Source organism: Chionomys nivalis, chromosome X (assembly GCF_950005125.1).
Source record: "Chionomys nivalis chromosome X, mChiNiv1.1, whole genome shotgun sequence".
Taxonomy (NCBI): domain Eukaryota; kingdom Metazoa; phylum Chordata; class Mammalia; order Rodentia; family Cricetidae; genus Chionomys; species Chionomys nivalis.
In genome coordinates, this window is record NC_080112.1 from 15,450,919 (window position 1) to 15,476,402 (window position 25,484).

General features: G+C 36.1%; 1 protein-coding gene and 1 pseudogene across 4 annotated transcripts in view; one reads left to right on the forward strand and one right to left on the reverse strand.

Annotated features, from left to right (window-relative positions):
* Fgf13 (fibroblast growth factor 13) overlaps window positions 1-25,484 on the forward strand; it is a 534,707-nt gene that overhangs the window by 453,378 nt on the left and 55,845 nt on the right. For all 4 annotated transcript variants that reach the window (XM_057759648.1, XM_057759647.1, XM_057759649.1 and 1 more), the window contains one exon: window positions 3,125-3,228. In XM_057759648.1, the coding sequence (XP_057615631.1) occupies window positions 3,125-3,228 (104 nt within the window). The remainder of the gene's footprint in view (window positions 1-3,124; window positions 3,229-25,484) is intronic.
* On the reverse strand, window positions 11,715-11,800 carry LOC130868707 (U6 spliceosomal RNA; annotated as a pseudogene).

The window sequence follows — 25,484 nt, forward strand, 5'->3', positions numbered from 1 at the left end:
AATTCAAAAACATGTGAGAAATGACAGAAACAGCTGGCTACCTGGACAGTCACCCAAAGACCCTCTGCAACGTTGGGACGTCTGCCTTTGTCCTATAGGCCTAGCATAGATGTAAGTAAGTAAGTAAATAAATAAAACGGGCTGGAATGGTAGTGCACACATTAATTCCAGCACTTGGTAGGCAGAGGCAGGCAGATCTCTGTGAGTTTGAGGCCAGCCTGGTCTACAAAGTGAAGTCCTGGACAGTCAGGGCTCCACTGAGAAACCCTGGCTCAAAAAGCCAAACCAAACAAAGAAAAACAGACAAACAGACCTCTTAAAATCTAGCTAAAAGAGAATAAAAGATTTTAGGTATTTAATTGAATATGTTTTAGAAACACAAATGAAATCAATTACTTATAATATTGATAAATTTTTCAACTTGATCAAAATATTCTTCTTTTGTTACTGTTGTCTAGCTCTATTAACTGTGAGTATAGTTTTCTGGCAAAAAGCAGCAAGCCATAACAAATGCAGTGCACATGACTCAAAGGTGTATTGTAGAGGAAGTTGTGGGTTACTATTGAGATTATTCACGACAAAATCCATCGCTCCTAAAATTGGTATTACCCTAGGTTTCATTTATCATTGTTTATGTTCTGAAGCCTAGCCTCTGACTAAAATAAGCCTGAATTTAAATTCTTCTTGCCATATCTTAAGTGCATAAAGAATTACTCCAAGTTTAGAGAAGGCAATGCAAAGCTATGAGTGGTAGTGCATGCCTGCAATCCTAATACTAAGGAGGCTGAGGCAGGAGAATTGCTCATAGGTCCTGATCAGTCTGCGTTGCATAGCAAGCATCAGAACTGCTAGAGGAAGCAAGATTCTATCTTAGAAACAGGAAAGAGAGCAAGATCACAGTGATTCTATCCAAGCATACTTCTGGTTTAGCTTTTTGCATTTTAATCTGGGAAGACTGCCTCTTTGGAAAAATTCAAAGACATCTCAGTGTGTACTTCATCTTGAATATCTAAAGAAAATATTGGACTGGTATGTGATATATATGATCAACTACTTCACATTTTTCTACTCTCTTCAGTTTTGGCGTACATCTGTCTGTCTGTCTCTGTATCTAAGTTAATAAATACTTAGATTACATAATGAATGGCCTCCTACAAATACAATGCCATTATTCAGGAATAGGTAATATAGATTGATGTTCTTTGCTGCTCTTTCTCCTTTAACTGTCTACTGTTTGAAATTTAAACATTTCATCTCACACTAAAACACAAAGCAATGAAAAGCAACACAAAACTCAAGCCACTATCAATCTCTTCATTTTCTACCTCCCTCCATGCTCATTCCTGACATGAAAAGCTAAATTCATAAAACTAATAAGGTTCAGAATGTTGGTTTATAAAATAAGATTCTAGAAATCATTTTCAATTTCATTTACATTTTTCTCTCTTATATGTTACTATCACCCAATTAGGTTTCAGGCATGTTTTTATATTGACTTTAAACAAACTCATGTGGAGCTTTTTGTTTAGTTTATCATAGTTGAGATTTTTTTAAGTATGAAGTTTTATATAACATGATTATCAACTATTATTATATCCCCCAAACACATGGTCATATTTTCATGATGCAGTTTGGTATCAGTCTACAAATGTGTTGTGAGTACCTGCTGTTAGCAAGGTATCCTCAACAAAAAGAAACATGACTTATATATGATATGCTCAAAGATATGAGACTCATTTTCTGTACATTACATTGTCAATTATAGCACATGATCCTGACTTTCAAACTGTGCAATTAGTTTTCTTTCCTTCACATAACAGAAGGGCACAGCTTTTTATATGGTGAGTATTGAATGAAGTGCCATCAGTGGCATGTGGTGGAAACACTTGTATTTTGAACTGTACAATATGTCCTAGCTCCTCTTTTATAGCACCCAAATTTTAAGGGAAAGATGTATTGTAGGCTTCACAAGGAATATTTTGTTCCTTATTAATATTTTTACCCATATTACTTTATCTAGTGCAACAGAGTGCTCAAAGCTAAGTGATTCTAGAAAAAAAAAAATCTTATATATGGGGGTGACACCTTCAAATTCTTGTTCATGGAAGTAACAGGCCAGTTTATCATCCCCAACAAACTTATGAAACAGGGCAAAAATCATCAATATTGGTTTGTGGCTCTCAGGAGCAAGGTGCACAGGCTATTTTCAAAAGATGTGTGTGGCAAACACTACGTTTTAAAAATGTACTGTTTTATTTTTGTTCGTGGTGTGGGAGGGCGGAGACAGCTGGCAGTGGGAGAACACCCACTGGTTGTCTCCAGTGAGTGGTGTGTGCTTGTGAGGAGCCCTTGGGTGTAAGTTTGATGCAGTAAGACCTTCAGATGGAAAGATGAAGACCTCATTAGCCCACTTGCAAAGATTTTGCAGAAAACATTAGAAAAACAAATAGTACTTTTATTCCATGCCTTATTTTAATACTATAGCTATTGTCTTTGAGACTAAATGCCAAGAGCCTGCTCAACTCTATCATCCTGTGAAATGCCACTTCTTTATGGAATATAAGAATACAAAATAACCTGTTTTGTTTGTTTTGTTTTGTTTTGTTTTTTTGCAAGGCCAAGGTTTATTTCAGAGGTTTTTGCACTGGAAATAATACAGATAATTTAGATGAAAATGTTGGTGTAGTATGTCTGGGGAGAGTACAGGAATTTGTCCTCAGCTAACAGTCCCATCTAACAGTGCTTATGAAAAGTTCAGAAGCTGTCTAGAAGAGCAGGCTAAGAACTTAGATTGAGAAGGATGATATTTTAGTGGGCAGAGTGATTGCTAATACTTTGCCGCCCCCCCATGTAAATATTCCCCACCTCCAGTGCTCTAAAAATCAGGATGTTAGAACCCAAATCTTCCCTTCTTCCTGGAGTATTTGAGAATATGTTGTTATAGACCCAGTTAAGCAAATATAATCAGTAGTCAGATTCACGAGAAAGTAGAACAAGGCTACATTTGTGTATTTCTAGACTCACTGAGTCTCCACTGATTTGAGGAAGCCCCGTGTTCCTGTTGAATACATTGGAGAGCTATCAAATTGGAATTGTAACATTTTCATATTCTTTGAAATTTCAGCTCTGTTCAACCTCATCCCTGTGGGTCTTCGGGTGGTGGCTATTCAAGGAGTTCAAACCAAGCTGTACTTGGCAATGAACAGCGAGGGATACCTGTACACCTCGGTGAGTCTTTGTGTGCATGTGTTCATGCATCTGGTTTTCATCTGACAGGAAAAAAAATGTATGATGTATATTCTTTTGTCATAAATTTTGGTTTTGATTGGAATATATCAGTTGTAAGGGCAAATTATTTTCTGGTGAAAATGATAGCCCTTCCTAATTGAAAACCAGCATGGTCAATATAAAATTAATAGTATTCCTAAAAGTTTTGTATATAGTGCTATTGGAATATTATGTACCATTAAATAGGGAATTGGGCTTTGCAGCTGTGGGACGCAAAGTTGTTACTTAACTACATAACCATATCTGCCCCATTTATTCCTGAAAAATTAATGAGATCTCTCTCTTAGATCAAGTTCAGGACACAAAAACTGGTTTGAAAAGTGCTCCACAGTTGTTATTGCCAATTTGTTCAGTTAGTACAATTGCCATCTGTTTCCATTTTTAATTTTTTTGTCAGAAATTTATGGTTACTGTGTGATAATTTAATAATTGCATACAGTATTATAATGACCAAACCCGGGAAACAAACATTTCCATCCTTTAAAATACTTAAAAAATGTTTTGATTATCAGTCATATTTCTGGTGCACAGTGTGCTATTTTATTACGGTTGTAAAATATTTCCCAATCAGGATCATTATGATTCATCTCTTTATCATAATTTTGTATGTGGAAATATAAAGGTCATCTCTATTCATTCATATTGCATTGTTATATTAAATATAATATAAAGATGAACGTGTTATATTTTATTATACTACTAATGCCATTTTTTGTCAAGTACAACTTAACCTTTTCCTACACACACTTCTTGCTGGTATCTAAGAAGAATGAGGACAGTCATATCTATAAGTTTGTTTGGGTATTATTGATAAATAATATAGGCTACAGATTACTGAGTAATTTGGGACCAAGTGTACTTGGTTAAGCAAATGTTTTAAATTTATATATAATTTTAAAATGCCACAGTACTAGAGTTAGGATTTTACTTCTATAAATAGATCTACCTACCAGTTATAAAAGATCATTGCTATTTTTATTATTTATTTTGAATTCCTGAATTTTAGGAAAGGTACAGGATGTTTAAAATGAAGAAATTGGACTGGTAAAATTGCTTTGTGTTAAAAGGCGTTTGCTATCAACTTTGATTGTCTTAGTTTAATCCTCCAACCGTTCGTCATTCAATCAATGTAGACAATCTTTAGGCTTTCAAAAATGGAAAACATTGCTTATCAAACTGCCTACTAGCCATAAGAATGAGGTGATTACTGACTATCAAAACCCATTCTTCAAACTGCAAATTAAACAATAAATCTGCTTTAGCTCTTGGTCTGTCTTGTTAGCGGAATTTCATTCAAAGTCAGATATCTAAAGACTTGACATACACTGTAAAAATCCTGCATTCACCTTGGTTTTAAGTGACCAAGAGGGAAAGAGATGTGAGAGATGAACAAGCCCACAAAGGCTCACTCACCGCTAGGCACCTCAAACTCTGAGCACCTCTCAGCATTTTGTCTTGTTGCTCATGACATACAGATTTACTTTGTTTGATAAACTAAAACTTTGAATTCATTGCAAGCTTTATGAAATCTATTATCTATCAATACAGTGCTAGTATTATAGGAAAAGCAATGGAATACTTTTAGGTTTGTTAGTACTATAGCACAATTTCATTTCAGGTAACTTCTTTTAGATCAGCAGGGTCAAATGCAAAAGTAGGCATTTAATCTGAAAAATGACTCCTTGAACTAATATGCAGACATGGAAAGGAAATAAAATAATGAATATATTTGAGAAGATAAATGTAGAAAAAGTCTATATCGTTTTAGATAGGGTTTCTATTGCTATGATAAGACATCATGACCAAGGCAACTTAGAAAAGGAAGAGTTTATTTTGGCTTTTGGTTCCAGAGGTTTAGAGTCTATGATGGTGGAGTCAAGGCAAGGTGACACGTGCACAGAGTATCATCTGAGAGCTTACATCTCATTCCCCAAGCAGAAAACTGGACACATTGGGAACGGCATGAGTCTTCTGAAACCTCAAAGCTTACCCTAGTGACACATATCCTCCAACAAGGCTACACCTCCTAATCTTTCTCAAACAATTCTACTACTGGGAGACCAAGTATCCAAACATGAGCCTACAGAGGTCATTTGCATTCCAAACACCACATTTCATTCCCTGGCCCCCATGAGCTCATGCCCATATCATAATGTGAAATGTACTTATTCCAATATCAAAATTCCCTATAGTCTTTCAGTCTAAACACTTTTAAAAGCCCAAAGTTTCTTCTGAGACTCAAGGCAATATCTTACTTGTAAACCCCTGTAAGATTAAAAAATGTATATTTCTAACATACAATGTCATAGAATATATATTCTAAAAGGAACAAATCAGGCATAGGGAGGGAATATTGAACCAAAACCTAGCAGGTAAAAACTGAGAATCCCATTGCTTCACATCCGTTGTTGAAGGGTCGTATGACTCTACCCTTCCAACTTTGCTGCCCTCAAGATAAATCTTGCTCTTAGGATGATTCAACTGCCCATGCACAGCTCGCCTTGGCTGATATCCCTTATCTCTAGCATGTCCAGCATCTTGGGGGTTTCCAACACAACCAGATTTCACTTTACACAATTGCTTCTCAGGGCCTTCATTCAGGAGCTGCCCTGTCATACATTGCCTGGCCTCAATGGCTCTTTAACCATGAAAAAGATTTCACAACCATTTTACTTGTGATTCTCGAACCCGAATCAAATGGAAGGTGCTGCTATGTTTGGCTGTCTGTTTGGAATGCAGTCTGACCCCACTGAACACATTTGCTGTGGCTTTCCTTGGTTTCTCTTTTGAGAAGCAGAAAGTTACTTAGGCATTTTTCTCACAAGTTGGAAACCTAGATGGGTAAGGTCTTGCCCTAAGGGCAATCATCCTTTATTCTTTTGTGGATCAAGCTTCTCCTCAATCTCCTTAGCTCTTTCAGCACAAGCCTTGACTCCAATATTAATTTTTTTCTTTTCAGATGGCATTTTTTTTATTTCTTTTTGCCCCACTGGTTTTTTTTTTTTTTTTTTTTTTTTTTTTTTTTTTTTTTTTTTTTTTTTTTTTTTTTTATCATTGTAGAGCTGCTTAATAGTGGTTACTGATAACCCCGTCCGGGCTGCCTTGAAATCTCTTCTACTGAAGAAATTGGTTTATTTTAAATTTAGCCTCAGAAAATTCTTAGGACAAGGGAAGAAATCAACAATAGCCTTCGCCAAAACATCCTAAAATGATTTCTAACCTAGTTGCAAATATTGTTCTCCTCTGAAATCTTTTGAGTTGGGTGTCCATTGTCTGTGTAATGGTCAGCATTACTATCTCCCAGTGTCCTACTAAGATGACTCATTCATTTCTGCTTACTGCATTCAATCCCTTTTCTTGTCCAAAATCCCAAACTCTGCCACATCCCTTCAAGAATCAGTATGGTCAGTTCTGTCACAACCATAGCACCATTTCAGCACTAACTTTTCTTAGTTACTTTTCTAGTGTCATGATAAAACACCATGAACAAGGCAACTTATGAAAGAAAGCATTGAATTGGGCATGGAGTTCCCAACATTTAGATTCTATGATGGTAGAGGGAAGACATTGCAGCTGGAGCAGCCGCTGAGAGCTCATATTTCAATTCACAAGTAAGGTGCAGAGAGCCACACTGGGGATAAAGTGAGTCTTTTGAAACCTCAAAGTTGCCCCCAGTGACACACCTCTTCCCACAAGGCCATACCTCTTAATCCTTCCCAAACAGATCCACCAACTGGGAACAATATTCAAATATATAAGCCAATGCCTGCTTTTCTTATTCAAAACCCTACAAATACGTATTTCTTATTAAAGGAAAATACCCTTAAATAAGCAATTGAAAACTATGGAAAGTAATTACATTCTTGTTGAAATATTTCTCATTTATACCAGAGCAAAATGTAGGTATAAAATATTCAAACTGTCCTTTTCTAGCACTGAAAACTGAGTCCTCTCAAGATAAATGTTCCAATTCTTTCCATTAGTCAGTATCCATTATGACTTTAGGTCCCTTCAACAAATTTATCACCATCCCCTCTGGAACCCTATTTTATTTTCATCTCATTTAAAATGTTATCTTTGGACCCTAATAGGATAGAATTCTATCCTAATGACTTCATAGTCAACTTACTTGGTAATTAATTTAGGCTCTATAAGTTGGCCATAAAGTGTCTGTCATATCCATTCAACTTTGCTCTTATAGCACAAAAGCAATCATGGGCAGTAAAATAAATGAATGAATCACTATATTCCAGTAACCAGTTTATTCACTAAAACAGATAGCGGGGTGCATTTGGCTTATGGCTACAGTTTTCCACAAATAGCTGCTCTTTGCCTCCTCCATCCCCGTGTTTGGGATTTTCACTGATGACCTTTCATTGTGTGTTAATGGGAAAAAGAAGTAATCTGGCAGAATATCCATTTTACTCCATCACATGCAAACATGGTGCACTAACATCTGCCCCTGTCATCCCGTTATCCTTGCCTCCTTGTAGAGGGTTTCTTTCTCTCTCCTACCCTTTATCTTACATTTCAATCACCTGCCCTTTTACCTTTTACCTTGGGACTTCCCTTCATATATCTTTACGCCCTGTCTACTAGCTCCTGTTATTTAGTTAACGTTCACAAAAAAAAAAAGAAAGAAAGAAAGAAAGAAAGAAACCAGACCAAACAATCAAAGAACCCCACCTGAAAGGCATCATTAAGCTCTACCTCACCTCCCCCACCCCAGATAGTCACTGGTGTCTCCAGGGTATTCAGAGAAATGAACTTTCCTATCCCTCTTCTATCGACTGCCCTGGAAGTCTTTAGCAAGATCACATTTCTTATTTTACTTTGTTTTTTTTTTCAAGCTGTTGATGTTTTTGACCCTGCTTAAAACTCTCTCCCGCTCTAGTGTTGGCCATGCCATTAGATATGCTAAAATTTCTTTTTTCTTTGCTAGCCACTTCCAAATAATATTTGGAAAACTCCTTTCCCTTTGCATGCTACATATTTCCTCTATGCTTGCCATAGTAATAAGTACCATTCATAGTCACTGAATAGATAGAAATGATGTGTCTGCATATAGTGCATTTTAATGAATGTGTGCAATAAGGCTCAGAGGAGGTCATGAATGAAAATAAGAATTTGACCTGTGGTATTTCAGTTGATGGAAAAACCATTATCTAAATGGAAATAAAAGAAAACAGGCAGATTTTATGATTGATATACCAGGGTACAGGTTTTCTATTCCTTCTACAAGTTGTCTTTACATTTCTGAAGGAATGTTCTGAGGCAATGAAAACTGCTGATTCTTGGAAGACCTTTTTAATATAATCTGTTTTCTTCTTTTGATTTCTGCTTGATAATTCCATTTCAGTTCAATTTTCTTTCTTACCTTTATTCATCAAATACAATCACCTACATGTTATTGTCATAGACAACAATTTATGTCTCATGGTTAATCTTAGGATGCTTGTACTGTACACTGTTTCCCCATTTTTATTTCTTGTTGCCACAGGGGACAGACTTGGTGTAGTCTCAAGTGGCAGTGACAAACCATCTGTGGCACAGATGATCATAATTAACCATTATTTCATAACATGTTTACTTTTAACCATGCTATAACTATCTTTCTAGAACAACAAAAAATTACCGTTCACTGTGCATAAAAAATTTCTTACCTTTGGGTTTTTTTAAACTAATAATGAGTTCCATATAAGGGTTTAAGAGTTCTCAAAACTTCATAGCATAAATATTTTATAACATGAAGCTTTTGTAATAAAATTTTAAGTGTGCTTGAAATATATATTAGCTATAAACTCTCAAGAGTTTTAAATATGGAAAAATTGGTAATGTTTTAGTATTTATTTAATAGAATAGTAATATATACTAGGCACAGATGATAACAATGCACAGATAAACAAAAAGTATTTCTTTTTTCTTTTAGAATATTCTAGAACTCATGGCACCATGTTTATCTAATTTCTTATATTTTGTCAAAAGCAGTTGACTTTTTCTGGGATACTCAGTGTCAGTTCTAGCAAAAATGTGTAGATAATAGAGATTTTGAAAGAAGAAAGGCTTTCCAATGTATATATCACCAATAATTTGTGAGAATAATATAACCAACATGATTTGTGGTTTTGGAACTGCCAAAGCAAACCATACGAAGGAAACAAGTTCCTCCAAATTATCTAGTTTCATACCTTAACCATAAGGCAGCCTTTGTTACTGACTCAGGGGCTCCACTCAGTTGTTCTAAATTAAGGGTACAGGTTTTTGTTTTTTCTTTCTCTAATAGATAATTTACACATACTTTAAATTTATCACTTTTTTCTCACATCACATGCAAATAGACTAATATATTATTCGCGACATCCTATGATGCGTTTTCATTCAGGGAAATCACTATCAGAAATACAGAGAAGTCAGGTCATAACAGTCCTCTAGTAGCTATAACATAGAAACATTATTTTTCCTTTTCTGATAACCTAGATTTGCTTCTAATTAAGATCAATTCCTGTATGTAAGGCTCAGGGAAAATTGTGGAAGAAGGGTGCAGGGTAGTTGGAGATTGTGGAACCAGTGGAACAGGAAATCTGCTATGAAATTATGTATACTAGAAATGATAGGGGAACTGTACCCATGAAATCTCACCAACATGGCTGCTAAGAAAAGACCTAGACAAATACAATACCAATAAACTTATTGATATCGAAAGGGGAAATTTCATGAGGCCCCAACCTTCGACAAAGAACTACAAAGAAACTAAGGAATAATGCGACAAAGATAAATAGTCTTCTTCAGGGATAAATGGACTGACCAGATTGTTTTTATGTATTTAGGCATATATAGCTATGTATGCATATGACATTCAAATATGTAACAACTAAAGAAAATATGCCCGTGGTTTTGGAGGAGCAAGATGGAATGCCTGGGAAGGGTTGGGGGGAAGAAAGGAAAGGGCAAAATGATAAATTTTAGTTTTTTTTTATAAGAATGTCATATGGATCAATAGAATCTTTAGTTTAAGTCCAGATGCATTAGTTGTTTATGATTTTGTATCATCTTTCACAAGATTTTAGCCATTGTGAAATTAGTTAAACCTTGCTATTTAAAACAATGTAAGTGTCCCAAAATATTTAAGGTGATAGAAATGCTAACTAGTACAATGTGATCAATGTACATCAACTGTCACACTGACTTGGTAGAACTAAAATGAAGAAAATAAATATAAATGTCAAGTGGAGTATGTTCCCCCCAAACGTTACCTTTCCATATTCATTTGCTTACTCAAGTGTATACATGGGCATGAGTGTTGCAGTATATCATGTGCTTTACATTCTCTATCCCCATTACCCTCTCCTGTTCCCATTAGTCGACTTCCCTTTTCCCTTTCCCCAAATAGTTTCCCTTCTACTTTCATGTCATATATGTCATTGGCAACCTTCCCAGGAGTGATATAATAGTATAACTATAGTTTTATTTTTAGCTTTGTAAAGAAATTCCACACTAATTCCCATGGTGGCGAGAGTAGTTTATAATCTTGATGACTTAGAATCCCTGTAGATTATACACTCTGAGCTCTTTGGCCTTTTTAGATATAGGTATTCTCTATTCCTTGGCCTTCCTAATCTTTTGGCTGTTGTAATACAAGCGGTGGGGCTGCGTCCCCAGCACCCGGCCGCCCACATGGCTAGCTTATGCCCCGAAATAATTACACGGAAACTGTATTCTTTTAATCACTGCCTGGCCCATTAGTTCCAGTCTCTTATTGGCTAGCTCTTACATATTGATCTAACCCATTTCTAATATTCTGTGTAGCACAACGAGCTGGCTTACCAGGGAGATCTTAACCTGCGTCTGTCTGGAGTGGGAGAATCATGGCGACTCACTGACTAGGCTTCTTTCTCCCAGCATTCTGTTCTGTTTACTCCACCCACCTAAGGGTTGGCCTATCAAATGGGCCTAGGCAGTTTCTTTATTATTTAACCAATGACCTTCCTCCATCATTTGGCTACACCATTGGACTTTTTTTTTTATAGTATTTCAAGCCATTGACTATATTAACTGTATTATTTCCTCCTTTTTCTCTTTTGTTCTTTATTTTTTGTATGTATATATGTGTGTGTTCATGTGTGTGAAGATGCATGTTCACACAGAGATCAAAGGTGAACATTGCATATCTTTGTCAGTCATTTTGGAGACAGAGTTTCTAACTGAACATTACATGCACTGACTCTGCTAGAGTGGTTGATCACTGGTCCAGGGATCTACCAACTTGTCCCTGCATCTTAGAGCTGGGAAGACAGATGTCTACTGGGAGCCTGTCTTTTGACATGAGTGGTGCATATTTGAACTAAAGTTCTCATGCTTTCACAACAAACAATTTACCAACTAATCAATGCCCTCATCCTCAGCCTCCTTCCTTCCCTTTTCTTCATAAAAAGCTGCCTTGTTATCCTTGCTCAGGGGCCATGCTAATCTTCTCTGTGTAGTTCCAGTATATGCGTTGTGAAAGATAGTCTAGCCAGGCAGTGGTGGCACCCACCTTTAATTCCAGCACTCAGAAGGCAGAAGTAGGGAGATCTCTGTGAGTTCAAGGCCAGCCTGATCTACAGAAGATAGTTCCAGGACAGACACCAAAGCTATGTATAGAGAGAGCCTATCTCGAGAAAAAGGAAAAAAAAAAAAAGCTGTGTTGTTGAGATACAACTACTAGACCATAAAATTATTCATTTAGAGTATATATAATTCAATAGTTTTTCACATATTAACACATTTTAGCCAACATCATTGCTATTAAGTTCTAGAACTTATTATTACTATGAATGATAAAATTATACCAACTAGCCGGCATATCCCATCCCTCCTCTCACTTCTTGGTAACTGTTAACCTATTTTTTTCTCAGTGCATTTACCTATTTTAGGTAATTCATATAAATGGTATTATACACCATATAATCCTTTGTGGTTGGTATCTTATCACTTAGAATAAAGGGCTTTGATTAATGTATCTGACTTACTTCTCAATACATAATTGACTGACTCTAAGAAAATTGGAGATTAGCACTTGTGCAAAAAACAACACATGCCTTTTGCTCAGATTCAACCCTAATTGCTTTCTCATTCATTCTATTTATGTAGCTATCTATCATGTATCTGTATCAAACAATCTTATTGTTTTCTGCTTTGGAGCCACTTAAGAATACATTAAATTTTGAGCCTAAGGTGGCTGAGGAGATTGCTCGGTGAGTAAAGTGGTTGCTGTGGTGAGGACTTGTTTAGAGACCCAGCACCCACTTAAATCTCAGTGTAAACCAGCACAAGATTGGAATGGAGGGCAGGCTGAGGAGGAGCCTCCTATTTACTCACTGGCCAGGCAGTCGAGTTGCAACGCCAAACTCCAGCTTCAATGAGAGAGCCTGTCTCAAAAAATAAAGTGGAGAGTGATAGAAAAAAACTGCTCAAAGTCATCCTTTGGCTTCTACATGTGTACTTAGAGGCAGGCAGAAGAGACCCCACTCCATATATAGACATCTTCACTAGATGAACAGAGTAGATAAATAAAAATCAATTTGAAATGCTTCATATCTTATCCTTTATTTACTAGCTATAGGTGCAATTCTTAGATAGCCACAACAACGTATATGCCTCAAGTTCAGTAGATTTAACATAAACATATACTGAAAAATTTTAGCCCATCTACTGTCCATTTTCTCGTTTTGTGAGTTGACAGATATGTTTGTTATCACATTTTCTCTACAGTATAGGATCAAGTCTAGAGTAAGAGAGTATATGAAGCTACATAGTCATATTCCTGTAATATCCTCTGAACTAGATCATTTCCAGTACTTTTATTTTACAATATTGGCAGGTTTTTTCTGAGGTAGAGTGTCATCATGTAGCCTCTTACCTAATTTTTTATACAAATTGACATCACTAGTGCAAATGCTAATGTAGAAGTATTAAAATCTGCACAAATTCATTGACCACTTCAGAGCAATTAATGCACTCCAAGAAGTTTTATGTAACATGGGAAATGTTTGGATTATGTCAAATCTGTATAACACCAAGTAGACATAACTTAAGGTCTGGGGTTATTATCATAGAGGATTACAAATTTAATAAAAACGCAACGTAGAACAATGTTTTAGTCATTAAAACTCGTTGAGGAACTGGCGTTATCTCAATCATAAAAGAAAGGAAATTGAAAACTAACATGAGCAATATCATATCCAAAGCAGAAGAAGTTATCATCAAGCTAAAGTGCTAAACCAAAGAGAGTGGGTGCAAAGAAATATTAACTTCTGTCTCTAAGTTTTTCGTGGGTCAGTGAGATAGTGCGGTGGGGAAAGGTGCTTGTTGCTGAGCCCAGTGACCTGAATCTGACCGCCTGAACCCACACGGTGAAAAGAGAGAACAAACCCCTTCAAGTTGTTCTCTGACCTCCGTATGTGCACTGAGGTTCATGGCCCTTCCTCTTCGCACAGTTACAAGTAAATATAAAAATCTAGAACTTTTTCTCATTGGTATACTTTAATGAACAGTTATTGCATTTTTATATAGTATAAAATTAGAAGTTCTAACTGTCCAAATTTCCAGTTTCATTGCATATGTTTTTGTGAAAACTATGATCATATAATCTATATATGCACTCATACATTTTTATGGTGCTTTTTGTTCAGACAAAAGGATTATAACATTATAAGGGTTATTGTATAGACACATTTCTGAGTCGTATCTTTTGGGATTTAAATCGGATGAGATTTGAGAGGAAGCAAAGCTTCATTTTCAAGACCAAGATAGTTTCCCAGACCACATTTGTTTCACCTGTTTACTATTTTTTGTACTACTAAGATTTTTAGGAAAATATAAGACAATCCAGCTTGGTATTTAAATATCCTCTTTTCATGGTCTCTATTAAAAATTAGCCAAAGCTAGTAAGTTATTCATGGTGAAATATATATATATATATATGTTCTTAACTGTAAAAATGAATGAGGATGTTACTTTCTCAGAAATCAGAAAGACAATAGTGGTGGTAGCTAAAGACAGATACCGACTCAGTGATCGACTTCCGAGGGCAAGTTGGAAAATTAATCTAAATTAGAAGTCATGGGGTGCATATTTAGCAGAGTATCTCATGCTTTAATTGGGAGTTAAAGTCATGTTTATAGAAAAACATAATTTGTATTGGAACAAAAATATAAAATAATGGTCAAGACAGACAAAGAAGAATTTCAACAGTTAAAGTAACATGTGAAGAGATTGCTTTTTCTCCTTTTTTTCCCCCTACTTCTCTGTCTCTCTCACACACAAAGACAAATGGAGAAACCAAACTCATACTCTGTTGCTATGATGACACTAGTTTATTTTGGAATTCCTAAAATAATTCTAAGCTTCTAATATATAACCTACCCTGGCCATCAGAAGATTGCTCTAACAGTATACTCAGTAAAATTTAGTAGATATATGGAAGAGAACCAATGGTCTTTTAGCATTATTTTATGTTCGTATACCACGAATAACATGAAGACATTATTCAATGAAGGTGCTATTTTCAGTCCTTACCTTCTTGTTTATTTTAATCCACAATGAGATAAGGAAGAAAAAGTTGTTCACTAATAGGTTTTTCCATGTTGTTCTTATTTCTATGGAACTTGTACTTTGAAATAGTTCGTTTCTAAATTCCAGGATCATTAATTAATAACTGATTTCCCCCATTCTACCCTTAGCCTTATATAAGTGTCTAGCAAAAGTACATTTTTATATTTATTCATTGGCATAATTAATATATGTGCATAATAAAATATAAAGGCCAATCACGATTTCTGTCAGTCCTATTTGAATATTTAAAATATGTTAAAAGACTCAATGATTGCCAATTGCTAATCTATTAAGGGTTAACATTTCAGAATTATGTAAGTCAGTACATTGCTAAGACACAGGAAAAAAACTGAAGGGTTTCAATGACCACCAGTCTTCGAGGGAATTGTGAGTTCTGAATAAAGAAACTTTAAATGAAAACATTTCTCTGATTATTATAATAGCTGTAACCAAGGTTAATAACTGGCAATCCCCTGACTAATGCATTAAATATGTTTTGCTTGAGCTGAATATGTCTAGAGATGGCATGTCTGTGCAAAAATTCTGATTAAGTTATTCATCAGCTAGTCTGATGCTAACTACTTTTGACAACCCTGGAAGTAGAACTACAGGGAAAACCTCAATTGATTTCTTGGATGGGTTTTTGCATATAGCCAGTAGCAATAATACATAACGCCTCCTTTCATAGGGCATCAGATATTCATAGGAGTTCTGGCATAGCACATAGCAGGAAGAGTCAAAATTAGAAATGGCATTCAATTTTACTCAGGAAAATATTTTCATAAAGATTTGGAAAAGTCAAGTGCACATAACAATTCTAAATATTACTATTTAGACTGCAAAAGTAGAGAGGATTACAAACATTCGACAGAGTTTATGAATCGTTCCACAAAACTTTTATAATTGGAAATGAGACACTAGACAATGAAAATGATAACTTAGGAAGAAATTCAAACAGATAGAACTACATTATTTATGGAAAATACTATAACCCATAACAAACAAGCAAAAACTCTGTGCACAACAAGGTCTACCCTGCTCATAAAATCAGGACTACTGCAGCAGTCCTTCTTAGGTGATTGGTAGGTGGTCTCATAAAAGATTTCTTTCAAAGTTCTATATAAAGTATTCCTTTCTTCCTGCCCATATAATAGTGTGGATCACTGTAATGAAAGTTTCCATGCAAAACCCTCTTTTCAGGTGATTTGCACTGAAGAAAATAGAGCCTAGGGGAGTCTAGAAGCTTAGCTCTTTCTGTGTTCTGTCATAACCTTTGAAACAGAGATTCCTAAAAAGGATTTTCATTCCCTACTTTCAGAGAACTCAGTCACATATCTAAGCTCCCAGGGGACCAGAAGCTTTCTGTTGCTATTTTTTTGTATTTTTTCATGGACCATTTCATTAATGTTTGGAAGATTTCGGACATTGTGTTTTAATCATATTCACCTTCCTATCCCAACCCTCCCTGGAGTCCCCCTCCCTTTCCCGCTCTTCAACTTCATGTTTGGTGTTGTTTTACCCCATCAAAGCTAGTATGTACTGCCCAAATACTCTTGGATGTGTGCCTAACAACTATTGGCAATACTCTTAGAGAAAACTGATGTTTCTCAGCTAAAGGATGGGGTTATATGCCCCATTCCCCTCCCCATGCTGGGACTTGGTCCTCCTAGAAGATTTTTATTTATTTATTTATTGATTGATTGATTTCTTAAAGATTTCTGCCTCTTCCCCTCCACCGCCTCCCATTTCCCTCCCCCTCCCCCGATCAAGTCTCCCTCCCTCGTCAGCCCAAAGAGCAATTAGGGTTCCCTGTCCTGTGGGAGGTCCAAGGACCACCCACCTCCTTCCAGGTCTAGTAAGGTGAGCATCCAAACTGCCTAGGCTCCCACAAAGCCAGTACGTGCAGTGGGATTAAAAACCCATTGCCATTGTTCTTGAGTTCTCTGTAGTCCTCATTGTCTGCTATGTTCAGCGAGTCCAGTTTTATCCCATGCTTTTCCAGACTCAGGCCACCTGGCCTTGGTGAGTTCCCGATAGAACATCCCCATTGTCTCAGTGTGTGGGTGCATCCCTCGCGGTCCTGAGTTCCTTGCTCGTGCTCTCTCTCCTTTTGCTCCTGATTTGGACCTTGAGATTTCAGTCCGGTGCTCCATGATCAATTAGTAAATACCAATTAAGTCTCTATAAGTATTGAGTACCCCAAAATGCTATGAGATTGGTCCATGCCGATAATATCTGGAGTTTATAATGTACATAATGAGGTTTATGCTAAATTCTGAGCTCTAATTGCTAATAGATAATTTGCTGTGGGAAGGATTGACATGAAGTATTTCATTTCCAACCTGACCTATAACACTGGCAATGCTATTTGTAGCATAAGACTCAATGTAAAAAAAAAAGTGAAAAAGATTCCTTGAAGGGAAAAAGTTTGAATGCCCTTGAGGTTGGGAATAGGTAAGTGTGTCTGATTATGGAAATATACCAGTCACACCAAACAATATTTAATTGGTTATGCAGCACAATAGTCTCCAGTAGATCACATTAATTCCATGTCCGTATGTTATGGGCAGTATGATTGAATATGACAGAGACACGTTCTTCAAATATATCAAGAAATGGCATTGCTTGAAGTTTACAAATCTCTGTAAATCTGTGATTCTTATACACCTGCTTCCCTGACTCCTGTTTGGAATCAGAGAAACTGCAGGCTCTTGCTGTGAAACTCCACTCCTTGGAGACCTAAAAGAGAAGACCTGACACTCCATTGACTGTTTTCTTTACGTACCTGTTCATGGCAGACTGCTCTAATTAAACTTCTTACCTCCAATGCTCTGCCTCAGTATCCTTGAATTTCTCATCTGTGACCATTCACACACTGTATCTATAATCAACAAATAATAACAAGAAAAGTCACAAGTGTTGGTTTTGTCCTTGGTTTTCACTCCTTGATCTAAAATGCTATATAATTTCTGGTCATGATGATACAGGGATATTGAGGTGTCTTCGATAATAATGGCAACTTCTTGGGGACTTTGAGTCCTGGAAAACCCAACAGCCACAAAAGCCCCTCCCAGCCAGTGGCTTTCAGGTTCTTGTTGATGGTGGGTGTGGGAGCTTGAATAGGAATGTCCCTGTAGGCTCATATATTTGAATGCTTAGTGTGTGGCTTTAGGAGGTGAGGCCTGTTGGAGAAAATATATCACTGGTGGTGGGCTTTGGGGTTTCAAAAGATCAAGCCGGGCACAGAGGCCCTCTCTCTTCCTGCTACCTGCCAATCTGGATGTGGAACTCTCAGCTATTCTTCCAGTACCATGTCTGTCTTCAGGTTGCCTTTCTTCCTGCTATGATGTCAGTGGACTAAAGCTCTGAAATGTAAGCAAGTTGCAATTAAATGTTTTTCTTTATAAAAAATAAAACCATGTCCCACCTGAACAACACAAGTAGATTATAGTAGTTTCTAGTGACTGTATCTTTTAGGTGTAGCAGAGTCCACTTCACCTTTGGACAGTGACATTGAGCTAGCATTCCCACTATTTTTCTGTGAATTGTTTGCTTCAGAAGTGGGAAAAGAGAACAATGTGGACCCATAGATACAACTATGAAGCTACAATAATCAAGGTGCATTAACACAGTGCATTTTTTTTGTCATAGCAGAGTTACCATTGACTGATGGGTGATTAGACAACACAACAGAATTTTGCCCGTTCCATTTGCTCTTACTTCTTTAGAATTCTGATGCATATTTGACTTTTGCAAAGCTCTAAGACTAATTTGCCACTGCCCTTTGAGTAGATGAGTGGCTAGTTCTAGAGTAGGTAGATGCAAACCATAATTATTAAAGCTATTTATTACATTTATAGTCCTAAAATTCTTCTCAGCAGGGAAAATCACCAGTTACTTCATGTTTCTTTTATACTTTTCCATTCCCAGATCTAAGTATTAACTCATAAAAAGTTCTGCTTCCAATTTGGCTATCATTAAAGCATTTAAATGACACCAGGGGTTCAGTCTAACAGGTTTAAAGTATATGTAACAGGCTCAGCCAACACGGCTAGTGTTTCTGATACAGACATGCAACTTTTCAAACAGATGATTAGTTGTAAGAATATGGAAGAACAGAACCATGACGCATGGTTTCTTTCAGCCTCTTGCTTTGCCACAGTCCTTGGTGGTACTTCTGTTGACACAGAGCACTTTGATACGAATCCAGGCATTTTTCCTCTCCATAATTTATACTTGAATTCACCATTCCTACCGAGTAACACCTGTCTTTAAATCTTTAACCTCTGAACTTCTTTCTTTCTTTCTTTCTTTCTTTCTTTCTTTCTTTCTTTCTTTCTTTCTTTCTTTCTTTCTTTCTTATTTATTTATTTATTTTATGTATGTATGTATGTGCTTGAGTGTATGTATGTGCACCATATACATGCAGTGCCAACTGAGGTCAAAAGAAGTTATTAGATTTCCTAGAACTGGAATTACACCATGTGGGTGATGGGAACCAAAGCTGGGTCTTCTGCAGGATCAGCAAACACTGTTATTAACCATCTTTCCAGTCCCAAATGTGTGAACTGTCAATTTTGTTAGTAAAGCTTCCGTGTGCTTCAGGGATATATTGTTTAGTCTGTCTTCCGTATACATTCTTCTGATGTTCCTGTGTTTGCATGAGCTACTCATAATTATTGCTGTCAGGGAAGCAACCATTCTGCTTTTCAGAGCTTGCATATGGGTATGGATCCAGAAAGTAGTCATTTGACAACATACTGCCTATATAGTATATTGTTGGTTATAATATGTATAAAATCAATACATGGAAAAATGCAAGCAAACAAATGGAGAATAACAGGAATCTCAGATGTGCTGGGACAATTCTAGATGTGATTGGTTTTAGACCTAGTTGATGTTATTGACAATCAGGACCCTTTAATCGTGACAGTTTCAGGACGCCAAGATGAAAGTGAAACAGTTTCTTCCATAAGTTTTAGTAGTCTATGAGATTCCAAGTAGCCTGCTAGTCCTAGACTGCACTCTCTAGGTTCACCAATGTGGAAACTTCAGGTCCAGTTGCACTGTTGTTCCTGTCCACTTTTGAAATTCAAACTACAGGAAGTTAGGTAAATATGTATAGGAAAAAATATGATGGCAGGAATTTTCAAATATGCTCAGTGTACTTATCAAAACTGTGATAATAATTATGTACATGTCTGCGAAAACATGTTTTAAATGATTTGGTTACATACATAAGATCAAACTGTCCTGTTTATGTGGCATGTTTGCTAAATGAAGACTATAGAAACATTTGTACACAGTCTTTTTATCGGGTCAATTTTCCATTTGGAAAAATAAGCACTTGTGATCTTTGTCAGAGTTATTATAAACTCCTTTTTTTAAAAAAATGGAAATGAAATGGGATCTGGTTGTTGCTGTGGTGGTAGGTTGTTGGTTATTGGACAGGAGCACTGACCATAAAAGCACCCAGAGAGAAGGTGGACCATCAGTTTGCATTTCTACTTTGCTTGCCATGCTCATGTGTGATTGTTTTTATTAATATCTCCTGAAATGTTACTATGTATCAGTGAGTAATGATTTAAGCCTCACTTAGAACACATTCTAGTCTTTTTCTAAGCATAGCTAATTCTAGCATAGTTATAGTTTACACAGATTGTCATTCTTTAACACGATATAATTTTCTTTGCTAATAGTATATATTGATTCAAATCAAAAATTCACAATTCTGAAAAACTCTACCAATATGCAAAGTCATAGATATAATGGTGAAACTACATTAAGTGCTTTCTATATGTGAGGTGTAATGAGAAGATGCAATTTAAAGCATTGATATATATATATATATATATATATATATATATATATATCCCTATATATTTGTATTTCAAAACAGAGTTTCTCTGTAGCTTTGGAGCCTGTCCTGGAACTAGCTCTTGTAGATCAGGCTGGCTTTGAACTCACAGAGATCCACCTGCCTCTGCCTCCCAAGTGCTGAGATTTTAAAGGCATGCACCACCACCACCCAGTGTACTGGTATATTTTTAATACATAGCAATTGACAGTTAACCATAGATTTTTCAAAATGTCATAGCTGCTTTCATTTTGACAACCCTCAAAATTCTTAGTGTGTTTTTAAGTCAGAGGCAATGAAAATAGAGCCCACTGACAGACCTGGAAAGTATCAACAAAGAAGCTGCTCATTTCTGGCATGGTAGATAATTACTTCCCAAATTTGTTCATTGTGTTCCTTCATCATTTTATAATGACAATCACATTTCTTAAATGTTACTAATATTTAGGTTCTCAGTGAATCTGTGACTAAATTACACATGCTATAAATTAGAATATGAGTGTGCCCAACCAAATAACTTCATTGTGTTCTCAAACATTTGTTGGCACCTCAGAAAAAAATTGAAACCAATTATAGTGACTTTTGCATTGCCCATTTTCCTCTCTTAGATGCCACAGCTAATCTTTGCTACTAAACAGTAGCAGTAAAACGTAAAATAACTTTTTTATAGGAATATTTTCCGAGTACAAATAGAGTGATGAGTTTGCATTTTTATGAGATTTTAGGAAACCTTTTTTTACTGTTATTGTGGCCACCTAACCTATTACCATCTCATCAGGGAGGAGTGTCTAACTCTGTATAAATGAGGAAATTGCTCTTTTGAGAAGCCCCATGCAGAACTGCTATAAGCAGAATTCATGGTGGGTTAAAAGTTCACTGCAGACCCTTGATATAAATGTTTTCTTATATGGAAAGATCTCATTTCAGAGTTAGTTTGTGGTATGACACAGAAATTTTATGACTATAAACAGCTCTCATTCTAACTTTGTCCTGCCTTAAAAATTAGTAAAGGATTTTAGACACAGTCCAGTGTTGCTGTATGAAGAGGCAATATTTGGCATAGTAGTTTATACACTGAAAGGAATCTTGCTTGCACTGTATCACATGGCAGTATCCCCATTTGCATGTCATGTGATCACAAAATACTGCAGCATTTTTATATGAAACATTGTACTGTTGAGTTAAACGCGCAGTTTCAAAAAATTGTCTAAATGTTGTGGGAACAAATAAAAAGGATAGCTTGAAATTAATTTTGCATTCATGTTTGGCACTTTCATCATTGTGCCGTTAAAGATGCCGTGAGTAGAGCCTTTAGTGTTTTAGTCTCTTCTGGCTAGAAAAACATTTCTAGGTAGTATTCTTGAAAGATACATGAGCTTACCTTTAATTGCTGCTAACTCTCAATCATGTACACATTCCGTAGGCTATTAAAAGAGTTTGTATAATTTCCATAGGTCTTCAGAACAGGAACACCAAGACAATTAGATACATTCTTTGTCATCTCACAGAATTCAAGAGAAAGGTCCTGTTATACAGGTTTGGTTGGTTTGAATTAGTTTTCTAAGACGGGTTTCTCTGTAGCCAGTAGCCACAACAGGCTCCAAACTTATGGCGATCCTTCTCCCTCTGCCTCCCAGCTGCTAGAATTACCTTCATGATTAACTCTAGACAGTTTTTGTATGTGTGCACGCTAAATGGGTTTCCATACATACTAACTCAACTGAAAGTCTTGCTTTTAACCAGCACTTTCTTCAATATGAATACCTCTAAAATCATTTTCCCTTCAAAGAAACATGGCATTCTGATTTCCAATGAGATAGGACTTCTTCTGGGTTTTTCTTTGTTTATTGTTTGCTTCTGATTCCTTCTGCATTCATTTTGTGTGTTTCTAAACTGCTAATTGGAGAACTTGACTGCTGAGTTTATTCAGTGAGGTTGGATTGTGTGTCCTTAAATTTCTAATTATTTGTATTTAATTAATTCATTATGAATGTAGAAATTGGAAGAAGCTACCGGGTAATGATCAGACTAGCCTCCCATTGTGTTATGTGTTCAGAAAAGCCTTCAGAACGTCTCGTGGCACCTTATCTTGTTGAGGCTCTCGGAGTACTATGTATATGCCATTTGCACACATCTCTTATTTCCAAATGTTTCTTGTATGTAGAACTATCATTTCATAAACTATACTTTAAGATATTTGAAGGTGAGAATGGCACCTTTTTTATTTTCTTCTGCATCATTTTCACTTTCAAATGCCCAGTACACAATCTATAAATGTATAGCAAATAAGAGAACAAAACTTGAGTGTGTAATAGGTCAATAACTGAGAGGAAATGAATGATTTCTCTAATGTAGTAAGAAAAGGTTGACTGAAGATGTGACTGTTTAGTAAAGAGCTATTTGGAAATTCAAATGAGATCCGTTTCAGTGTGCCTTCATTTACTTATGCCTTTCTCCCTTTTCCTTATGAGTGCTGCGTACACCAAGACTTTATCACCTCTACCAAAATACTGATGAATAAAATGCTGTTTCATTAAGCAAGTCTTTTTCTGTACACGGGAATCACTAGCTGAATACAGTTGTATTGGCAGTTACAATGTGGGTACAATGAGATCCAGGAATGCAGCATTCAATGTACGAATGAGTATATGAATTCGAGCAGCTTTCTTCCTTTGTCGCCATCCCTTTTGCCTTGAATATTAGACAATGCTGTTGGTTTGTTTCCTGTAGTTCCTTGTCTCGTTTTTCTTAAGGTCATAATGACTCAACTTTACATTCATGATGGATTTTTAAATAAGATCCACACACTGAGGATAAGGAGAGCAGAGATGTGATGTGCTTTTTATACCTGGGAGCCAGGTTTTCATCTTAAAAATAGATGAGGTAAACCTAGAAGAAATGAACTTCCATTTTTATCTACTCTCAATCAGAACAGTGGGATAGATTTCTGTGAAATCTTTCACAATAGTTTTCTTTACTTTTCTGCCTTCAATTATCTAGTTCATTTATATAAAAGTAGCATTAGGGTTCTACTAGAGACATAATTATTTTAAGCCAATAAAAGATTATTGTGCCTTCTAATTGCCTGCAGTTAATGGTCCTGCTCCTCATCCCACAGAATAATGTGGAAAATGTCACATTTGAGTTTTCTATGACTCATACAAGAAATGAATGTGTGTGAATGGTGTCAAAACACAGCAACTCGCTGTATGCAAATGATATGATACATAACCAGATATTGCTAAACTGAAAATATTTGCTCATGTGGACTTATAAATACACTTTCTGGGCCCTAAGTTTTTACCATCATGTAATGAGCACTAAATCTGTATTCTTGACCCAGAGTAATGGTCCAGGAAGCAGACCAAGTGACCTCGAATCTGAGCTATCATTATCCCACATAAGAGAAAAATTCATGGTTTCCCTCTGTGTTAATATCAGGTTTTTGTTTCTTTGAGCCTGTTTGTTTAGTTTCCCCGTAGTGCAGTCTTCCAAACATTTGTTATTTTTCCTTTCATGCAATTTGAATTAATGTGGGTGATTGTGGTAGTTAGAGGTTTTTCTCTCCCAGTTAGTAATTATCCAATCTATAGTTTTCATGCCAAACTTAGTGCAACGGAAATAGGAAAGTTGAGACTTCTCAGATGAAATCTTGGTATAATTGACTACATATGATATGTAGGCATTGATAGGATTAAAATAAATTTACCCCCAAACGTGCTGTAGTTCTGTGTTAGGAGGTTTTAGGAACACAACTACCAAATGTCAGGAATCCTCTGGTATATTCATGGGACTCTTGTCTCTTCTATGAATTTGTCAAGTTGTAATTGCTGAGAATTTCCATTATTTTTGTTGCCAAGAAAGTCTGCTTGGGAGTTCTTCGGAGGAATTCTTAGCAGCTGAAACACTAAGCTTTGGTCACCTAAGATGAGAGGAAGTGTGAAAGCACTGGGTTTGCCTTAGTTTTGCTTATTATTTCTTTACATTTTATTTCATTGTGTATCAAAAATGCTGATCTTTGTAATTTTTACAAAGCTAAACTCAAATAGTTCCATGCTCTTCTCTTACAGATGAGGTAGGAAAAAATCATGTCATAATGCATGCATTTATTTTATAAGTCTCTTAAAGGCAATGAACTTAAAGAACACTTTTAAACAACAAAATCTTTCATGAAATTCCTATTTATGCATAAATGTATTTTAGAGAAATAGTAAGGTTGAGATTAATATTCCCAGGTTCATCCTGTAAAATGAAGATGGGGGATTTGTGTAATTCTTCCAGTAACTATGAGAATTGAGTATCCATTTCATTATAGAATGATGTGTAGAGATTCCGCGATGGCGCTCTCAACCATTTGTACTTGTTGCTTGACTGTGCATAAAATTTTCCATCTCATAATCTAGAGGTGCCTAGAGGAAATAATTCCTGTGGTAGCCACTTACAGCCTTGATTTTCAAATATTTAGGCTTACAGAAAATAGAAATATAGAGCCATCCAGACCTGAAACCAAACACAAGCATCATAAGTTTCAATAGCCTATGACATACCATCTCTGCCCTTGAACAAACTACCTTAACTTTTGAACTTCAATAAGAATGGCATTATTTAGTTCTAAAATTCACTGAGATTACTTTTGTGAATTGTCTGTCAAATGTATATGTTCAATAAATACCTGGGTCCCTATCATTCAAATGAACATTGAACTAAGGATATTTTTTAGATAACAAATGTTCTAAAACATTTCTAA